Source organism: Lepidochelys olivacea, assembly GCF_965140295.1.
Source record: "Lepidochelys olivacea isolate rLepOli2 genome assembly, chromosome: 12".
In the NCBI taxonomy this organism is placed as follows: Eukaryota; Metazoa; Chordata; order Testudines; family Cheloniidae; genus Lepidochelys; species Lepidochelys olivacea.
This window is the reverse complement of record NC_140422.1, coordinates 1,726,450-1,744,741: the sequence shown is the minus strand read 5'-3', so window position 1 is coordinate 1,744,741 and position 18,292 is coordinate 1,726,450. Positions and strand designations below refer to the sequence as shown.

The following is an 18,292-nucleotide window of genomic DNA, read 5'->3' as shown; positions in this document are numbered from 1 at the left end:
AAAGGGGGGTTGCCGTCACACTCTGGGTGCCTCTCGCTGACTCAGCTCATTCCCCGAGAGCAGCCTAACCCCCCCCCCCCCCAGAACCACAAGGACCCCTCAGGGAAGAGCTCCACTGCAGCCTCCCAGTCTCCACTGGGGATGATTACAGGGTTCGCAAATCCCCTGGCTAGAGGAAGCATCTCATTCTAGCTGCATCTGTGAAGGACCAGGCCAGGGACTGGAATGCCAGTTGCCATCCCACGCCACGTGGACCAACATCCCCAGAGAGCGCAGCCCTGCAGGCAGGGCCTGACTGAACCATGCGGCTCGGGAGCCCTGCCCCCATTCCAGAGCCACCCCTGAGAGGCAGACCCGGTTGGTGCAGAAAGCTCTTGGTGCAGAAAGCTCATGAGGGATGGGAGCGGAGAGAGTGTCAGGCAGAGGGTGCCTCACTGAGACCTGGGCACGCTTCTGGAGAGCCCCAGCCAGCGGGGAGCCTGCTAACACGCAGGGAGCTCTGACTGAGAGCCTGCAGCTCTCAAAATCAGGTCTGCAAGGCGCTCAGGCAGAGCCCAAGCCCAGAAACAGCAGACTGTTGTGCACAGTCTGCGTCCTGTAGGTATGGCTGTGGTACTGACCTGCCAGGCAGGCATCACGAATCGCCTCCTTCTCCTCTGGGCTGATCACCAGGAAGTTGGCTGGTACTGTAAAGACGTCCTTACTCAGCTGAAAAGAGAACTGTTAGCCAGCTTCTATTCCACAGACAGATGGACAGGGAGTCCAGGCAGCCCGGCACACTGACCCATCCCTGGGGCTCCTAGCATCACTGGGAAAACCAGGAGCTCTTCCCCAGACCAGGAGAGTGAGCCCGGAAGAGCTGATTTTAACTCTTAGGTCTGAGCATCCCGCGTGAGCTCTGGGAACCCGACGCAATGCAGCACTATCCCAAGAAATGCCAAAAGCCTGTATGCCACAGCAAGAGCCACCCTCACTCCCTCCAACTGGGTCCTTCCCTCCCAAGGTCGAAGGATTTACCTCTTTCTTCTGCGAGAAGAGCCCCACCATCGCCCCTCAACCCCGCCTGGCCCCGAACCAGATCTCTGGACACACGCACAGCCAGGACAGGCTGGCAGCCAGGACTGACCTCCTCTCTCTTGCGCTCTGCCTCCCAGTTGGTGACAGGGAGCCTCTCCCCTATGGCTGGCACCTCACTTGGGTCCAGTAAATCCAGGCAATCCTCGACATTCTGCTTCAAAACCTTGAGCCGTCTCTGCCCTATGTCGATCATTAACTGAGACACCGAGGTCCCTATAGGGAGACAGACGTGCCCACGTCAACAGGCCCGAGGCCGCGAGCCCAGAGCCTAGCTGTGACACACATGGAGAGCCTGGAGAAGCTATTTTGTACAAACAGCTCTCAGTACTTCCTTTCTGCTCCTAGCAACAAACTTGTCTTACATTCCCACAGCACCTTCCATCACACAGGATCACCAAAGCACTTTGCAAAGGATGTACCGCTCAAGAATTACTGAGCACGAAATGCCGCCGGCTCTGGGGCAGAAGGGGGCAACCCAAAGGCACTGGGGAAGGCAAGAAGAGTTTGGATGGGGTCTGCTCCGAGCCCTCAGCTGTGTGTTAGTTTTGGCTCCAGGAAGACCCAGGACTGGAACAGCAGGGGTGCTAAGAGCCAGGATGGGGGCATCTCAGTGCAGTTCCTGATGGACAGGCGCCCACAGCACACCACGGCCTCGTGCCAGCCACTTTGCTGCCTGTCACAGAGAGGCAAGGGGCTGATTCATTAGAATGCAGACGAGTCAGAGGCTGCCCAACAGGAGCAGAGTTATAATCAGTGCAGTGACGTGGCACTCCTGTGTAGGAGCGAGGTAGAAGGGGGCACTGCCCATGCTCTGTGAAGGCACACAGGATGGCCAGTGCCAGGGCTGTTGATCAGGCCCCTTTCACCAGCAAGGACATCACTTCTGGGCCAGGGGAGTTAATATGAATCTGGGCTGTTTATTAACCAAACTCTTAAGACCATTTCGTGCTGCTGAGAGTTCCACAGGCAGCCACCCAGTGCCAGAGGGAAGGCTGGGCAGAACAGGCTGACCTCAGGGAAAACACACCTCCTTTGGATACCAGTGTAGTGTGGCCAAATGCGGCAAGCAAATCCTCAGGCCGAACTCCCTGCGCTTAGTGAAGACTAAGGGCCTCCCCCTGGCCTGACTGGGTTTACAGCCCTTTGCTCCAGAGTGGTTCTCTGACTGCAGCACAGATGAGGGCAAGGATCCCGGGCTCCGTGTTTTCAGTGGGTTTAGTAGCTGCACTGACATCCCCAAAGCCCTCAGTCCTGTTTATCCACCGAGAGCCCTGGCAGCATCAGGGCACACTGCCCATGCTGTTCAGCCAGCACGCCTCAGCCCCGCCCAGAGCAGACAGCTCCGGAGCACAGGTCAGTCTTTAAACCACATCCAACTCCTTGCTGGGATGGCCGACGAGGCGGGCAGTTAGTGCCATTGTGGCAGAGGTCTGTGTAAGGTGGACTGAGAACTGAGATCCACCAACTAATTTCACACAGGTCAACAACACCGCCCCCCCGCACCCCCCAGCCTCTCCGATCACCATGCCCACCATACCTGAGGAGGAAATGTTCTTCAGGGTGAGGCCTCTCCTGCAACAGTCAAACACCACAGATCCCAGGGTCAGGCTCCAGACATCTTCCCTGGCCAGCACATGACAGAAAACCTTACAAAGCTCATGCAGTGCCCCCTGGCCCAACAGGGAAACCAGAGCCAGGGGGAGTGCCCCAAGACTGAGCCCCTGTGGGAATCAGAGCCAGTCCCTGGCCTCTCTCTCTCTGAGCAATTTCACTCTGGCAGGCTCACTATACCAATTTGCTACAAGCAAAGCAGTGCACTTCGAGGAGATGGGCCTTTCCAGGAATGCACTAGCCCTACTCTTCCAGGTGCGATTCTTGCACTGAGACACAGGGGAGCTAACCCTATTGTTTCAGCCCAACTTCCTCCTCGGGGATATGAAGCAGGGAGCGTGCTGCTCTTCAGCAACAAACCCCAAACAGGAGGTGAGCAGTGGAAGTTGTAAGGCATGGTCTCAGCAGAGCAGGAGCTGCCTTCCTGCGCCCTAAGGGAGCCATTCACAAGCAAGGCAATGGTCCCTCTACCCCTCCGAGCCACTGCTCACTCAGGAGGAATACATGGCCAGTAGGGGAAGTTTCCTCACGCCCTGAAGCACGAGGGCTCACACCTTAACATTTCATCCCAACTATGAACACACTCAGCCATGAAAACCATGGCTTTTTTTGGTGACTCCTGCCAAGCTCAATCACAGCCTGTGACACAGGAGTCCCACACACTGGAAGCTGTGTAAACATGCACCTCCTTTCACTAGTCAGCACTACCCATGCCCTGATCTAGCACAGATCTCGGCAAGTCGGGAAAATGGCGCCATAACTGGGCCATGTACTCACTGCCACAGTTCCTTTATCTTCTGGAGGATCGAGGGCTCCTGATTACTGGAACAACAAAGAGTCTTGATTACCGGTGCAGCAGCCTACCCCACATGCCCACACAAGGCACTGCCCTCGCTATAGCAAGCAGCGCTATTTCCCTGAAGGCTTCATCTCCTCCTTCCCTCATCCCCTCCCCAAAAGAGCAGATGAGCTAGAACACATGGGATGGTCATAAAGACAACCACATCTAACTTGCACAGTATCTCCCTCTGGCAGACTGGCTCATATCAGTGCAGTTCCTCCAAGGGTGATGTGATTAAAGCCAGGGAGAGAACAGCAGTTTAGAGCTACAGAGAGCCCCCAGGGACACGGAGCATATAAGGGGTTTAGAGAACCATCACACAGGGGGCTAGTGAAAGCCTCAATGACTGACTACATGCCTTCAACCTCTGCAGTGCCCAAGCAGCTGGGCCAGAGAAGTACTAAGGGGTTCTGCAGGGAGTGCAGAATGGCCAGCCCTGCAGGTTCAAAGCCCATGAGTCAGACACCCCAAAAAGGGTTAGAACACCTGGCCTGTGAGGAAAGGTTAAAACAACTGGGCATCTTTAGCCTGGAGAAAAGACTGAGTGAGGCCCTCATTACAGTCTTCATGATGTTAAGGAGTGTTATAAAGAGGATGGTGATGTGATGTGAAGTGATGTGATGTGATCATCACCCAGTGAAGTGATGGGCTTAATCTGCAGCCAGGGAGATGTAGGTTAGATATTAGAAAAACTTTCTAACTCTCAGGGTAGTTAAATTCTGCAATATGCCCAAGGGAGGTTGTGCAATCCCTGTCGCTGGAGGTTTAAGAACAGGTTGGACTAGGTTTGCTTGGTCCTGCCTCAGGGCAGGGGGCTGGCCTAGGTGATCCCCTTGAAGTCCCTTCCAGCCTGTTTCTATGATTCTATAAAATTAGCCCCAAAATCATGAGTTTTAAGATTCAATTGTGATTTTTAGTCTGTCTTCTAAATTCTGCCCTCTGTGCGCACCCCACTGTGTGCGAGCGCGCCACCCTATGGCCAACTCTCTCAAATAGCGAATGAGGCGGTTTTAGCCTCTTGGGCGGGAGCTCGCAATAGAGAACCCAACTGAGATCAGAGCCCTGTTGGGCTGGGCACTGTACAGCCACAGAGTAAGAGACAGTGCCTGCCCTGAAGAGCGAACAAGCTATGGACCGGCCCATCACGTATTGCTGGCGGGGTACATAAATCGTAATGTTCTGGAGTTCAAAGCCAGAGGGGACCCTCTTCTAGTCCCATCTCCTCTCTAGCATAGGCCACCAAAACACCCAGCCACTTGCACAGTAAATCCAACAACCATAATTACATCAAAGTATTACAGTCATCAGGAGACTAAACTACTGGGGGCCACAGGCAGAGAACAGGATGGACCTAGGTGAATCAATATCTGAGGCCCCGGCAGCGGCAGGAGATTGATTAAGTGAGATATGACCAGATGATCTCCACTTCTCATGCTGCAGAGGAAGTTAAAAAGACCGCAACCCAAGTCTGACGCCAAGTATTTGAGGGACTGCAAGGGGACACTAGGCATTCAGGCTGAGATCCCCAAAAGGTATTTAGGTGCCTAACTCCCATTGAAATAAATGGATGTTCGGTGCCTAAAAACACTTTGAGAACCTGGCCCTAGGATTCTAAGTTTCTGTTTCCAGCCTCAGAGAAGATTGTGGTGAGAGAGCCCAGCCCAGCGCCACTGCTCAGGTGCTCTGTGAGGAATGGACCTGGGATCGCTGGATGTAAAAATAAGAGGCTCACCCACTTGACCTGAAGGACCACATCTCTTAGCATGGAAGCAGTAGTAGACTCAGACCTCTGTACATGGTCTACTTGCTAAAGGGTGACCCAGCCCTGTACTGTGTTAGTGTGGGTCACAAAGGCATCTCACTGGAGAAGTTCCTTATGGAAGGTTGTGTGGCAAAGTGGTTGAAACTTAACTCCGCTCTGTTTGACACCTGGGCTCTATGCCCCGCTCTGCCTAAAGTGATCTTCTGCAAGCATGTAGCTTATCTGGGAAAATGGTGAATGATAGTTACTCCTTTCAAGACCATAGCAAAGGCACAAAAATATCATCCCTGGAAGAGCTAGGAGTTTGAGCATGCAGTTTAGCAAACCTGCCATCCGGCCAGAGCCTTGTCTGGGAAGAGTTTCTCATATATTTATTTTGCTTTCCAAAAAGCATATGATGGGTGAAGCTTTTCACAGCATCTGCAGCCAGGGCCTCAATTCCATGACCCACCATAAATTTGCAAGAAATGGCCATGCCGTGAGCTGCATGGAGACTGAGTGAGGTGCGCTGCCGCAGGGCCTCTGAGGGGTAAAGAGGCAGATGGGATCCCAGCCCCACCAACTCTATGCAGTTCCCACACAGAGGGTGGTTTTCTGTCTCTGTGACAGGCCTGCAGGGAAGAACCCTGCTCCCCAGGGAAATCCCCAGCTATCAGCTGCTCTCCCCCATTCCCTGTCTCCCGCAGGCAGGCAGAAGAAGAGAGTCAATCAGAGCTGCTAGATATGCTGCGAACAACCTGATCCCTCAGCACAAGCAAGAGGCTGAACCTCTTCCCCTGTAAGCAGATGGCTGGTGCACCCCTGCAGCTCTCACCCCAGTGCAACAAGAGCTGCGCTACCCCGGGGTGGGTGTGTGTGAGTGAGTGAGTGAGTGAGAGAGAGCTGGCTGCTGCTAACCCCACAAGCTCCTAGAGGTGGGGGTGATAAAATTAGAAGTTGGAGGGTGCGATACTAGGGTCTTTCTGGCATCAACCCCGTGCACAGCCATGCAACACACAGGCCAGTTGATGCACCGTTGGCAATCTCTTGGCTTTGCCTTGGGGGCGTGGGATCCCCCTGGGGTCCCCATCCTCAGCTGCAAACTGAGCGAGGGGGGAAGTGCGCGCTGGCAGGTGCCGCACAAGCAGAGGGCCTTACCAGTTCAGCGCCTCCATCCTCTGCCTCTGCAAGGGCAACACGATGAACTGATGGACGGACAGGTAGAACTCGCACTCCTCCTGGAAAGGACAGACAGGCAGTGTCAGGCGTGGGGTGCACAGCAAAGCCACCTGCTCCCCCCGGCACCGGCTCTGGGCTCCTCCTCAGCCCCCCCCACGGGCACTGGAGGGTAGGAGCCTAGGGAGCAATGGGAGTGTCTCCACCAGGCCCCTCAGCAAATGTGGGGTACGCGAAGGGTGGGGGGCCGTGGCCGCTGCAAGTCACAGGCTGGAGCGAGCAGGAGAGGGGGCCCTCTCGCCTCAGTCCTCTCTGGGGCTCCCCCTCGCTATGCGGGATAACAGCCTGCCCCCAGTGGATGGCCGTCCCACAGCCCCGGCCCAGCCGCCCCCGGCCTGGTTGCCAGGGCGCCTGATGGCACAGAGACCTCTAGTGGCTGAACAACATCCCGAAAGCTAGCACCCCCCGCCCCGTATCTGAATAGCGTGCCACAAAGACAAACCCCAGTGCCGGAATAACGTACGGCAAGCTAACACACACCAGTGTCTAAACAACATATGCACACGCACACATCTAGTGTCTGAATACATGTACCACAACCAACCACACACCCCTGACACTAGTGGCTGAATAATATACTGCAAGCAAACACATCCACGCACCCCTTCCCTCCCCTCGGCTCTAGCTGGGGCACCCACAAACCTCCCCGCTGCGTTATTTGGAGCGTGAAAGGCTTGGGCTGCTCAGGCTCAAGTCACAAACCTCTGAGCACTGCCTGTCCCCGTCCGCCCCCTCCACGTGTACAGCCTAGTCATCTGCAGACCATCTCCCTCTCTAGGGTAGGGCCCGCACCCGCTCCAGCCTCAGTAAGGAGACCAGATGTCCCAATTTTATAGGGACAATCCCAATATTTGGGGCTCTCTCTCTTATATAGGTGCCTATTACCCCCCCCCCCGGTCCCGATTTTTCACACTTGCTGCCTGGTCACCCTAAGCCTCAGGCCAGTTTGACAAGCCAGGCTGGAGCAAGCCGATGCACTCCCTGGCCAGCCCCTCGCCGAGGGACGGACCCCACGGGGGAGACAGGCCAAGGAGTGCCTAGAAAGCTCTTGGGCAACTGCTGCAAAGGATTCTGGGAAAGCTCCTGGGCTGCAAGTGGAGGAGCAGGGGACAAGCAGTCACCTCATCATGGGACGGGCATTATGACACAGTCACCAAGGGACTGAGGGTGTAATGGGATTGGGAGTGCCTGCTTCCTCCAGCCACCACATCCTCCCTCCCCTCACAAACCCCATTTTCTGAGGGGCAATTCTCCAGAGCCTGGCACTGCCCCTACCTATTGGGGGAGGGTTAGCTCAGTGGTTTAAGCATTGGCCTGCTAAACCCAGGGTTGTGAGTTCAATCTTTGAGGGGGCCATTTAGGGATTTGGGGCAAAAATTGGGGATTGGTCCTGCTTTGAGCAGGGGGTTGGACTAGATGACCTCCTGAGGTCCCTTCCAATCCTGATATTCTATGATTCTATGATACCCTAAGTCACTGGACCCTTGCCTTTCATCCCCACAAGTAAGGCATGGGTATGCATGGGGAGCTTGGAGTCAGGCTCCCGCGACACCAGGACGCAGACCTCTCCAGAGATCTCAACCCTCCCAGGTACCCAGTCCCTCAGGTCTGGAATGCACAAAAAGTTTCTGTAAAACAGATGAAGGACCCCCCCCCCCAATCCCCAACATGCCATGCCCCACCTGCCGATCCCCCATGTGACCTGCCCCATCCTGTCCCCCACATTCCGTGCCCCATCCCCCACGTTCCATACCTCATCCCACCACATCCATAATGATCTATGCCGTCTCCTCATTCCAAATGTTCTCTGATACTCACTGGTTCTTTCCCACATCCATCCATAATGTAACACACTCATGGGCCGCCACTGTCTCTCCACATCCCATCGAGGCCCGCTCCATATCAGACATGCTGCGTTGCCATGCCCTCCACCCCCCTCACCCTTCCCAGGGCATTCTGTGCCCAGGTGGCACCCCAGAACAGTCTACGTGAGGAAGCCCCTACTCCCATCCAGAACGGTCAGCAACTGGGGGCTGCACTCCCATCTCCATCCCATGCCCTCCAGAATATTCCATACCAGGTGGTGCATCCACAACAAACTGTCCCCATGCCTACGCCCGGGGCATAGGAGGGCCTCATTTGCATCCCGGCATGTCAGCAGAGGCTGTTTTGTATAAGAGATGTTTGACAGGCCCCACGGACCCATAGCAGACGTGGCCCTCTGGGCAGCAAAGAAGACATCTGGGGAGCAAAGACCCAGACCAGGAGCAGGCGTGGGCCTGAAGATCTGGAGGCAGCCTGGGGAGAGGCAACGCAGGGCTGCAGTGCCAGGCGCCGACCACACATAAGGTAGAAGGGTAGGGTGCAGGACTGGAGGCACCATGAGAGGTGAGTCCCGGCTGAAAGGCAGAGCCAGAGTGACAGCAGTGTGCTGCTGAGCCAGGCCCAAGGAAGGGCCTGCTGCTGAAGGACACGGAGCTGGGGAGGGTTGTATTCCCTTGGGAAGGTGGGGGACCCTTCAGGAGGAAGACACTCAGCGGGTGGGGTGGGGGGGAGCTCTCCACAGTACCTCAGCCATCAGCTCAGTGAGCCTCACAAGGCTGGCTGCCCAGAGCAAGCTGGAAGAGGAGGCCCAGCGGGCGATGAAATATCAGGAGGCTGCTTGCCTGCATGCCCAGAGAGCGGTGGCCATTGTTGACCACACAGCTAGGAGCTGGTTCCCTAGCGAAGGAGCACCAGGAGACAATGACCTTCAGGAGAGGTCATACTGGGAAGGCCCACACCATCCGCCTGCCCACGCAGGGGCTGCATTGGAGGCACTAGTTCTGGAGCTCCATCTAGTGCTCCTAGGCAAAAAGAGTCATGGCTTAAGGCACCAGCTCCACTCTCTAGCCCGGGGTGGCCAACCTGAGCCTGAAGAGGAGCCAGGATTTACCAATGTACATTGCCAAGGAGCCATTGTCAGCAGCCACCAATCCGCCCCCAGCGCCTCCCACCCACCGGCAGCCCCGCCGATCAACACATCCCAATCAGCTGTTTTGTGGTGTGCAGGAGGCTCAGTGGAAGAGGGGGGAGGAGCGAGCGCGTGGCAGGCTCAGGGAAGGGGGCGGGAAGGGGTGGAATGGTGGTAGGGCCTGTGGCAGAGCCAGGAGTTGAACAGTGAGCCCCGCACAGGCACATTGGAAAGTTGACTTCTGTAGCTCCAGCCCCGGAGTCGGTGTCTATACAAGGAGCCGCATATTAACTTCTGAAGAGCTGCATGTGGCTCCGGAGCCACAGGTTGGCCACCCCTGTTCTAGCCCAAAGCAAGGGTTCAGCCCAAAGCAAGGGTTCAGCCTTGTAACCATGGCTGGAGACCCTGGCAGGCAGCAGCTACTGGGGGTCACTCATCATGTTGTTTGAGCAGAATGAGTTTACATGTGCACCATCCATCTCTGCTGTGAACATGGGGTGAACCAGAGGCTGCGTGTGGATGTGTGGAGAGGCTCATGTTCCCTCCCTTGAGGATCCAGATTCCATTCCTTTCCCAGAGAGCTCAATTCCCCTCCTCAAGATCCCCTTCTTCCCCCAAGCATTCTCCTCCTCACTATTTTGCTATCAGGTCTATGACACCCTGGCACCCCAGTGCGTTCCTTAGGAACTGGGAGGTGCCTTAGCTTTGCCTTCCCATAGAATCATAGAATATCAGGGTTGGAAGGGACCTCAGGAGGTCATCTAGTCCAACCCCCGGCTCAAAGAAGGACTGATGCCTGACTAAATCATCCCAGCCAGGGCTTTGTCAAGCCTGACCTTAAAAACTTCTAGGGAAGGAGATTCCACCACCTCCCTAGGTAACGCATTCCAGTGTTTCACTACCCTCCTAGTGAAAAAGTTTTTCCTAATATCCAACCTAAACCTCCCCCACTGCAACTTGAGACCATTACTCCTTGTTCTGTCATCTGCTACCACTGAGAACCATCCTAGAGCCATCCTCTTTGGAACCCCCTTTCAGGTAGTTGAAAGCAGCTATCAAATCCCCCCTCATTCTTCTCTTCTGAAGACTAAACATCCCCAGTTCCCTCAGCCTCTCCTCATAAGTCATGTGTTCCAGTTCCCTAATCATTTTTGTTGCCCTCCGCTGGACTCTCTCCAATTTTTCCACATCCTTCTTGTAGTGTGGGGCCCAGAACTGGACACAGTACTCCAGATGAGGCCTCACCAATGTCGAATAGAGGGGAACGATCACGTCCCTCGATCTGCTGGCAAATGCCCCTACTTATACATCCCAAAATGCCATTGGCCTTCTTGGCAACAAGGGCACACTGTTGACTCATATCCAACTTCTCGTCCACTGTAACCCCTAGGTCCTTTTCTGCAGAACTGCTGTCGAGCCATTCGGTCCCTAGTCTGTAGCGGTGCATTGCATTCTTCCGTCCTAAGTGCAGGACTCTGCACTTGTCCTTGTTGAACCTCATCAGATTTCTTTTGGCCCAATCCTCCAATTTGTCTAGGTCCCTCTGTATCCTATCCCTACCCTCCAGCATATCCACCACTCCTCCCAGTTTAGTGTCATCTGCAAACTGGCTGAGAGTGCAATCCACACCATCCTCCAGATCATTTATGAAGATATTGAATAAAACCGGCCCCAGGACCGACCCCTGGGACACTCCACTTGATACCAGCTGCCAACTAGACATGGAGCCATTGATCACTACCCGTTGAGCCCGACAACATAGCCAGCTTTCTATCCACCTTATAGTCCATTCATCCAGCCCATACTTCTTTAACTTGCTGGCAAGAATACTGTGGGAGACCGTGTCTAAAGCTTTGCTAAAGTCAAGGAACACCACGTCCACCGCTTTCCCTTCATCCACAGAGCCAGTTATCTCGTCATAGAAGGCAATTAGATTAGTCAGGCATGACTTGCCCTTGGTGAATCCATGCTGACTGTTCCTGATCACTTTCCTCTCCTCTAAGTGCTTCAGAATTGATTCCTTGAGGACCTGCTCCATGATTTTTCCAGGGACTGAGGTGAGGCTGACTGGCCTGTAGTTCCCAGGATCCTCCTTCTTCCCTTTTTTAAAGATGGGCACTACGTTAGCCTTTTTCCAGTCATCTGGGACCTCCCCCGATCGCCATGAGTTTTCAAAGATAATGGCCAATGGCTCTGCAATCACATCCGCTAACTCCTTTAGCGCTCTTGGATGCAACTCATCCGGCCCCATGGACTTGTGCTCGTCCAGCTTTTCTAAATAGTCCCGAACCACTTCCTTCTCCACAGGGGGCTGGTCACCTCCTCCCCATGCTGTGCTGCCCAGTGCAGCAGTCTGGGAGCTGACCTTGTTCGTGAAGACAGAGGCAAAAAAAGCATGGAGTACATTAGCTTTTTCCACATCCTCTGTCACTAGGTTGCCTCCCTCATTCAGTAAGGGGCCCACACTTTCCTTGACTTTCTTCTTGTTGCCAACATACCTGAAGAAACCCTTCTTGTTACTCTTGACATCTCTCGCTAGCTGCAGCTCCAGGTGTGATTTGGCCCTCCTGATTTCACTCCTGCAAGGGCTGACTAAAGATCCTGTGTGTGTAGTGCTGCAGTTGAGTGTATCCCTACTTGCATGCACTCTGGAGGGGGCTTGAGAGCTTGTCACAGCAGTACAATGTAAAGTGAGCCCAGGCTGGTGGGTCAGGTGGGCTCAATGGTACCGTATTCCAGGCGGCACCCCGGAGGGAACCCATCACAATGTTGTAATATTTACTGAACACCTCAGCCACACAACAAAGCGAGTTAAACGGTTTCTAGCTGCACAAGGGGAGCTACGCCCAGCTTACGTTTGATTCTGGACCCTTGATGAGGGCAGCTGCCTGTTCAACACAAGGCATCTCAACGGAATCCAAGAGCATTAGAATATCCAGAGAGCAGGGCAGAGCGTCAGCCCTAGAATATGACCCTCATCACTTTGCTCAGCTGATGGATCCCATGGCTGCTGAGATAGACAGAGCCTTACCGCTTTGGTCTCCTCCTGGAAGCACACCATGTATTTCTGCAAGATGATAATCCTGCCAATGATGCTGGAGAACCCGGACTGCAGTTGAACACTAGAAAACAGAGCAGCAAAACAAGTTTTTGAGTGACAAATGGTCTCAAACATGCATGACCAGTCAGGTGATGGCCTGCGAGAGGACTCGAACTGCTCCAATTGCTCATGCCTGACTAATCTAATTGCCTTCTGCTCCAACTCAGTGGCGCTGTTAGAAATCGGCCTGTTGGGCGACCATCGAACAAAGCGATCCCAAGCGCAGCGCCACAGTACTTAGAGCTGCGTGGCCTGCATCCTATTCGCGACTCTGCTACTGACAACAGGCATGGCATTCTTCCCATCTGTAAAATGGGGCATTATAATACGTACCCACCTTTGATGGGGAAGCTGAGGCAGACAGGTTAAGTAACTTGGCTCAAGGCCGTGGCATGACTCCGTGGTGGAGCCAGGATTAAAATGTGCATGTTCCAGTCCCATGTTTGGAACAGGAGGCTTTGCTCCCAAGAGTTTTCTAACAGTCACTGCTGCAGAGCTCAGCCTGGTGCATGCCTGAAAAGAGGGAGGCTGAGCAGTGATTCATTGGCAGCAACAGAGTCGGGACACAGAACTGGCAGGCACTGACTGATGATGCGAGAGGCAGAATCCTGCAGTAGATGAGCTGCTTTATATCAGCAAGGGATGAATTGCTGCCTGCATGACTGAGGAGTTCAGGCTAAGCCACAGTGGCAGCCTCAAGTCTGACCCTAACACAAACCTGTGGTTTGCCCCAGTGCTGTTAGCTAATGTCCAGCACACAGATGCACTTATATAGCCAGGCAACACCCAGTGTCACAGGAGCCATCATCCTTCGTGCTTACATAAAGCTTTTCCTGCCTTGCTCTCAAACCCCTTTACCAAGGCTGGTAGTATCCTCATTTTACAGATGAGGAGATGAAGGTTTGGAGGGGAAGTAACCTGCCCCAGGACACAGAGAGACAGCGACAGAATTGGAACCAGAACTCAAATCTTGCACTCCAATGTCTAGCGACTGGCTGCTGCTGCCTCCCTGCGAGGAGATTGCAGGGAAGGCAGGACTGGGAGACAGAGATGCCAGTGGGAGTCTCCGTCAACTGTGAGAAAGGGAACTACGGGGGAAACCCTATTGAAGACAGCGAGGGACACTCCAGCGGAGCCTCAGAAGCACCAGTAGCTCTGATGAGTGTATTTCGGACTAAGGCTTCTAACAGGAGGCTCATAAATGTTCACTTAATTCCACCTACGCTCACAGAGATCTTCTGCTGGCTGGGGATGCGAGTATTTCTGGCATGAACACCCAGTTCTCTAAGCGAGGAGGAACCCCTGGCTTGGAAAATGATCATGAGGGGCAATGTCTGTCTCTGGAAGCGAGACACTGAGAACATCAGCAGGACGTTTGCTGCCATGTCTTCTCTTCCACCGGCAGACAGACATTTAGCTTAGAGCTAGTGGATAAGTAGAAAGGAAACATTGCAGAAATGGCAGAAGTGTTTTCCTTCCATTTTTTTCCTAACGGTCCAATTCCCAAATTTTTCCACACACAAAAATTTTAATTCCGCCTTTGAAAATGAAATTGAAGAATGGGGCAACTTTCAAACCTTCTGCTGAGCAAAATGAACCCAGCTCCTTACACCTCATACCAGCTTGTAGCCAGCAGAGTCCCAAGGAGGGTTATAGACCAATATAATCCCTTTACCCACATTGGGGGTGGCACATACAGCAGTCCTACACAGACTGTTTAGGACAGGAAGTGAAGGACACCAGATCCAACTGAAACCGCAGAGGGAAGTTAGAGAGGCAGAATGGAACCCCCCGAAGTTACCATTAGCCTTGGTGTCCTAGCCAAACTTTGTGACTCCTGTGTAAAGTGTCACTGGACCTTTAACGATTCCAAATAAGCGGGACCTCAGTCGAAATCTCAACTCAAAGGCAACACAGTTTGCACCACAGCACCTCCAGGCATCGTGCTGGGAAAGTAGATAAGTTACTTCCAGCAGCACATGGGCTTTCCACATAGGCCTCCCACCCAGCTACTGATTTAGCCCAACCCAACTTTCATTGAAATCTGCTGAGAGCCTGGCCAGCAGCTGCAATGCAGTTACCCCAGCAGGGGTCGACAGACGAGGTGAAACCCACCATTCCGCCATCTGCATGGCTTCCAGGGAAACAACCACCCGGATGTAGTAGGACCCATCTGAGATGCGCAGGACGGCGGCACTGCCTTGGTCTGCAGCCTTCAAGTCACTCACAACCTATCGAGAGATTGGGGAGAAAACAAACATGGGCTTGACTCTTCCATCATCCCTGAGGAACAGAGCTAGTGTTCAACACCCCTCCCAGAAAGACAGCCAGGGCAGGGGATGCTGCAGACACTCGGGCCTCCTTTACGATCACTCACCATAGAATCATAGAATATCAGGGTTGGAAGGGACCTCAGGAGGTCATCTAGTCCAACCCCCTGCTCAAAGCAGGACCAATCCCCAATTAAATCATCCCAGCCAGGGCTTTGTCAAGCCTGACCTTAAAAACTTCTAAGGAAGGAGATTCTACCACCTCCCTAGGTAACGCATTCCAGTGTTTCACCACCCTCCTAGTGAAAAAGTTTTTCCTAATATCCAATCTAAACCTCCCCCACTGCAACTTGAGACCATTACTCCTTGTCCTGTCCTCTTCTACCACTGAGAATAGTCTAGAACCATCCTCTCTGGAACCACCTCTTAGGTAGTTGAGAGCAGCTATCAAATCCCCCCTCATTCTTCTCTTCTGCAGACTAAACAATCCCAGTTCCCTCAGCCTCTCCTCATAAGTCATGTGTTCCAGACCCCTAATCATTTTTGTTGCCCTTCGCTGGACTCTCTCCAATTTATCCACATCCTTCTTGTAGTGTGGGGCCCAAAACTGGACACAGTACTCCAGATGACGCCTCACCAATGCCGAATAGAGGGGGACAATCACGTCCCTCGATCTGCTCGCTATGCCCCTACTTATACATCCCAAAATGCCATTGGCCTTCTTGGCAACAAGGGCACACTGCTGACTCATATCCAGCTTCTTGTCCACTGTAACCCCTAGGTCCTTTTCTGCAGAACTGCTGCCTAGCCATTCGGTCCCTAGTCTGTAGCGGTTCATTGGGTTCTTCCGTCCTAAGTGCAGGACCCTGCACTTATCCTTATTGAACCTCATCAGATTTCTTTTGGCCCAATCCTCCAATTTGTCTAGGTCCCTCTGTATCCTATCCCTGCCCTCCAGCGTATTTACCACTCCTCCTAGTTTAGTATCATCCGCAAATTTGCTGAGAGTGCAATCCACACCATCCTCCAGATCATTTATGAAGATATTGAACAAAACCGCCCCAGGACTGACCCCTGGGGCACTCCATGAAGTCAGTGAATTAAATTCACCCTTGAAGTCACAGGAACTCTGCATCTGCCCATGCCTTCCCGTCAGGGAATCACACTTAGGAGGAGCAGCAGGTGGAAACAGCGGGTGTCATGTGAGTGCTATTCCATAGGCTGGGTAACAGCAGGAGCTTCCAGCAGGGAGGAGAGAGAACCAGGCGAGGGACAAAGGAGGGATGGCCCCACCACCCAGAGACTTGGAGAACGTTGGCAGCAGGAAGCCAGACAGGAGGGGGCCAGGGAAGGCTGTGGGCAGGAGCCCTGCAGGGAAGCAGAGTGAAACACAAGGCAGCCTTGGGGCAAGGCTGCTGCCCTGGCTCTAAGGAAGTTTGCGATGCTTTGCCATGGTCACATGACACAAACCCTACCCCCTGCAAGTCCCAGGTTGGGTCAGAAAGGCCCCTTGAGAGGAAGCAGCCAGAGCTGGGAAGTATTGCACGGAGGCCTGTACTCTAAGCTGTCCAGGGTTACAAGGATCCAGCGAGGCCTGTTACATGAAATTGTTTATAAAAGTCAGCAAACGTTAAAGACTGCCAGACTGGGTTAGCATACACACAGAGGTCTGATACCGCCCAGGGACTGTGTTACGGTAATGACTGGTAAACGCAAGAACAGAATCGGAAATTAACAGACCAAAATTGGTATGTTGGAAAATAAACCTCACCAGTAGTCAAAGTAATGAGGGGATAGGCTATTGTGCACCACTCCCTTTTGGGGTCCCTAACAATAGGCTTTGGAGGGGATCAGAGCACCAAAGATGGCTAGACTGGAAGGAGCACGCTTTACCCTCCTGGCTGGGACCTTGGGATCTGCTATGACACCAATGGGCCTTCATCATCCTGGTCCTGAAAGGCATTCTGACCAGCCCGGGCCAGAGAGAGGGAACTGGCAAAGTCAGGCTCCAGCTAAACCCTGAACAGCACCTGGAATGGGAGACTTGGGTTTCTGTTCTCACCCCCACCCTTAAGTGTCTTTTTCCTTCCCATCTCTCACTTTTTCTATCTTCTGTCTAGAGTCAGGCTTAAACACCATTTTTTGCAACACTGCTCTGAGACTGCGACCAGAAAGGCAGCTGAAAGCAAGTCCTAAACAGACCAACATTGGTATGAGTTTGCCAGGTCTCAGTGCGGCTGATCAGACCACGTGCCGGGCCCATGTTTCTCCAGCAATAAGGTTGCAAGTGAAAGTCAGCACCAAAGACAGAGCTGCATCTTCTATCTTTGCTGTTCTCGTCACCATCTTTTGTCTTGTTTTATCTTAAGGAAGCAAGACTGAACTTCCACCAAAACAGCTGCAGCTCATCTCAACTCATCTTTTTAATTTTTCCCAAAAAGGACACCTATCATCTTGAACACGATTTAAAAACTGTCAGGTCGTCTTCCCTATAAGAAATTTTCTACAGCTAAAGGGAAAGGGATACTGTTAAAATGAAAGCCTTACTTCATACACTCCTTTCTAAATGCGCTTGCTGTTTTTCCTTCTTTTTCTGTATCTTTAATAAAAGGTTTAAAACAATTTACTGGTTGTTGTTGCCCTGGGACTAAGCAGGTGTCTGTGCTCAAAACCCCAAGCCATTCTTAATGTTTAGTGTTGGACAGTGACAGTCATGTTAATGCCTTTGACTTGCTGGCTCATTTATTCCATCGAAATTAACACAGCAGAAGGAAGACTGGTTGTAGAGGAAAAGAGGGAGTGCAGAAGACAGGCAGGGGAATGGGGGTCCCATTCAGGAGAGGAAAGGAGGCTAATTCAGGACAGATGGCAAGAGGGAGCAGCTGACTGGCGCAAGTGAAGAAAAAGATGTTTGGAATTTCTAAGGCAGGCGGCAAACTCCCCTGCAATCAGTTTGCATGAGAGCAGCTCAGGGGTGTACATAGGCAGGTGAAGTGGGGGTCACTCGAGCTGGGAAGGAAACAGTTTTTCATCCAACAAACAATTTTGAGATTACCACCCTTCAGTAATAATGACCACAGTGGAATTAAATTTAACATCCCTGTAGAGGGGAATATACCAAAGAAACCCACCACAGTTCACCCTTAACTTCAAAAAGGGGAACTACACACAAATGAGGAAGCTAATTAAATGGCAGTTAAAAGGTACAGTCACAGGAGTGAAATGCCTGCAAGCCGCATGGAGACAACATAATAGAGGCGCAAACTAAATGAACATCACAAATAAAGAAAACAAAAACAGCAAGACCATCAAAAGAAATGCCACCATGGCTAAACAACAGAATAAAAGAGGCAGTTAGAGACAAAAAGACATTGCTTAAAAATTGGAAGTTAAAGCCTACTGAGGAAAATAGAAAGGAGCATAAAATCTGGCAAGTCAAGTTTAAAAGTATAACTAGGCAGGC

At 52.7% G+C, this 18,292-nt stretch overlaps 1 protein-coding gene across 6 annotated transcripts in view; it reads right to left on the bottom strand.

The window, feature by feature from the left end:
* The window catches only part of ACD (ACD shelterin complex subunit and telomerase recruitment factor), a 38,787-nt gene that overhangs the window by 5,387 nt on the left and 15,108 nt on the right, over window positions 1–18,292 (bottom strand). For 5 of the 6 annotated variants that reach the window (XM_084644410.1, XM_084644408.1, XM_084644411.1 and 2 more), the window contains 7 exons: window positions 14,675–14,790; window positions 12,491–12,581; window positions 6,429–6,508; window positions 3,466–3,510; window positions 2,615–2,700; window positions 1,127–1,290; window positions 621–708 (listed from right to left, as the gene is read on the bottom strand). In XM_084644410.1, coding sequence (XP_084500536.1) covers window positions 621–708; window positions 1,127–1,290; window positions 2,615–2,700; window positions 3,466–3,510; window positions 6,429–6,508; window positions 12,491–12,581; window positions 14,675–14,790 — 670 coding nt within the window. The remainder of the gene's footprint in view (window positions 1–620; window positions 709–1,126; window positions 1,291–2,614; window positions 2,701–3,465; window positions 3,511–6,428; window positions 6,509–12,490; window positions 12,582–14,674; window positions 14,791–18,292) is intronic. The other variant, XM_084644409.1, reaches the window with a different exon arrangement.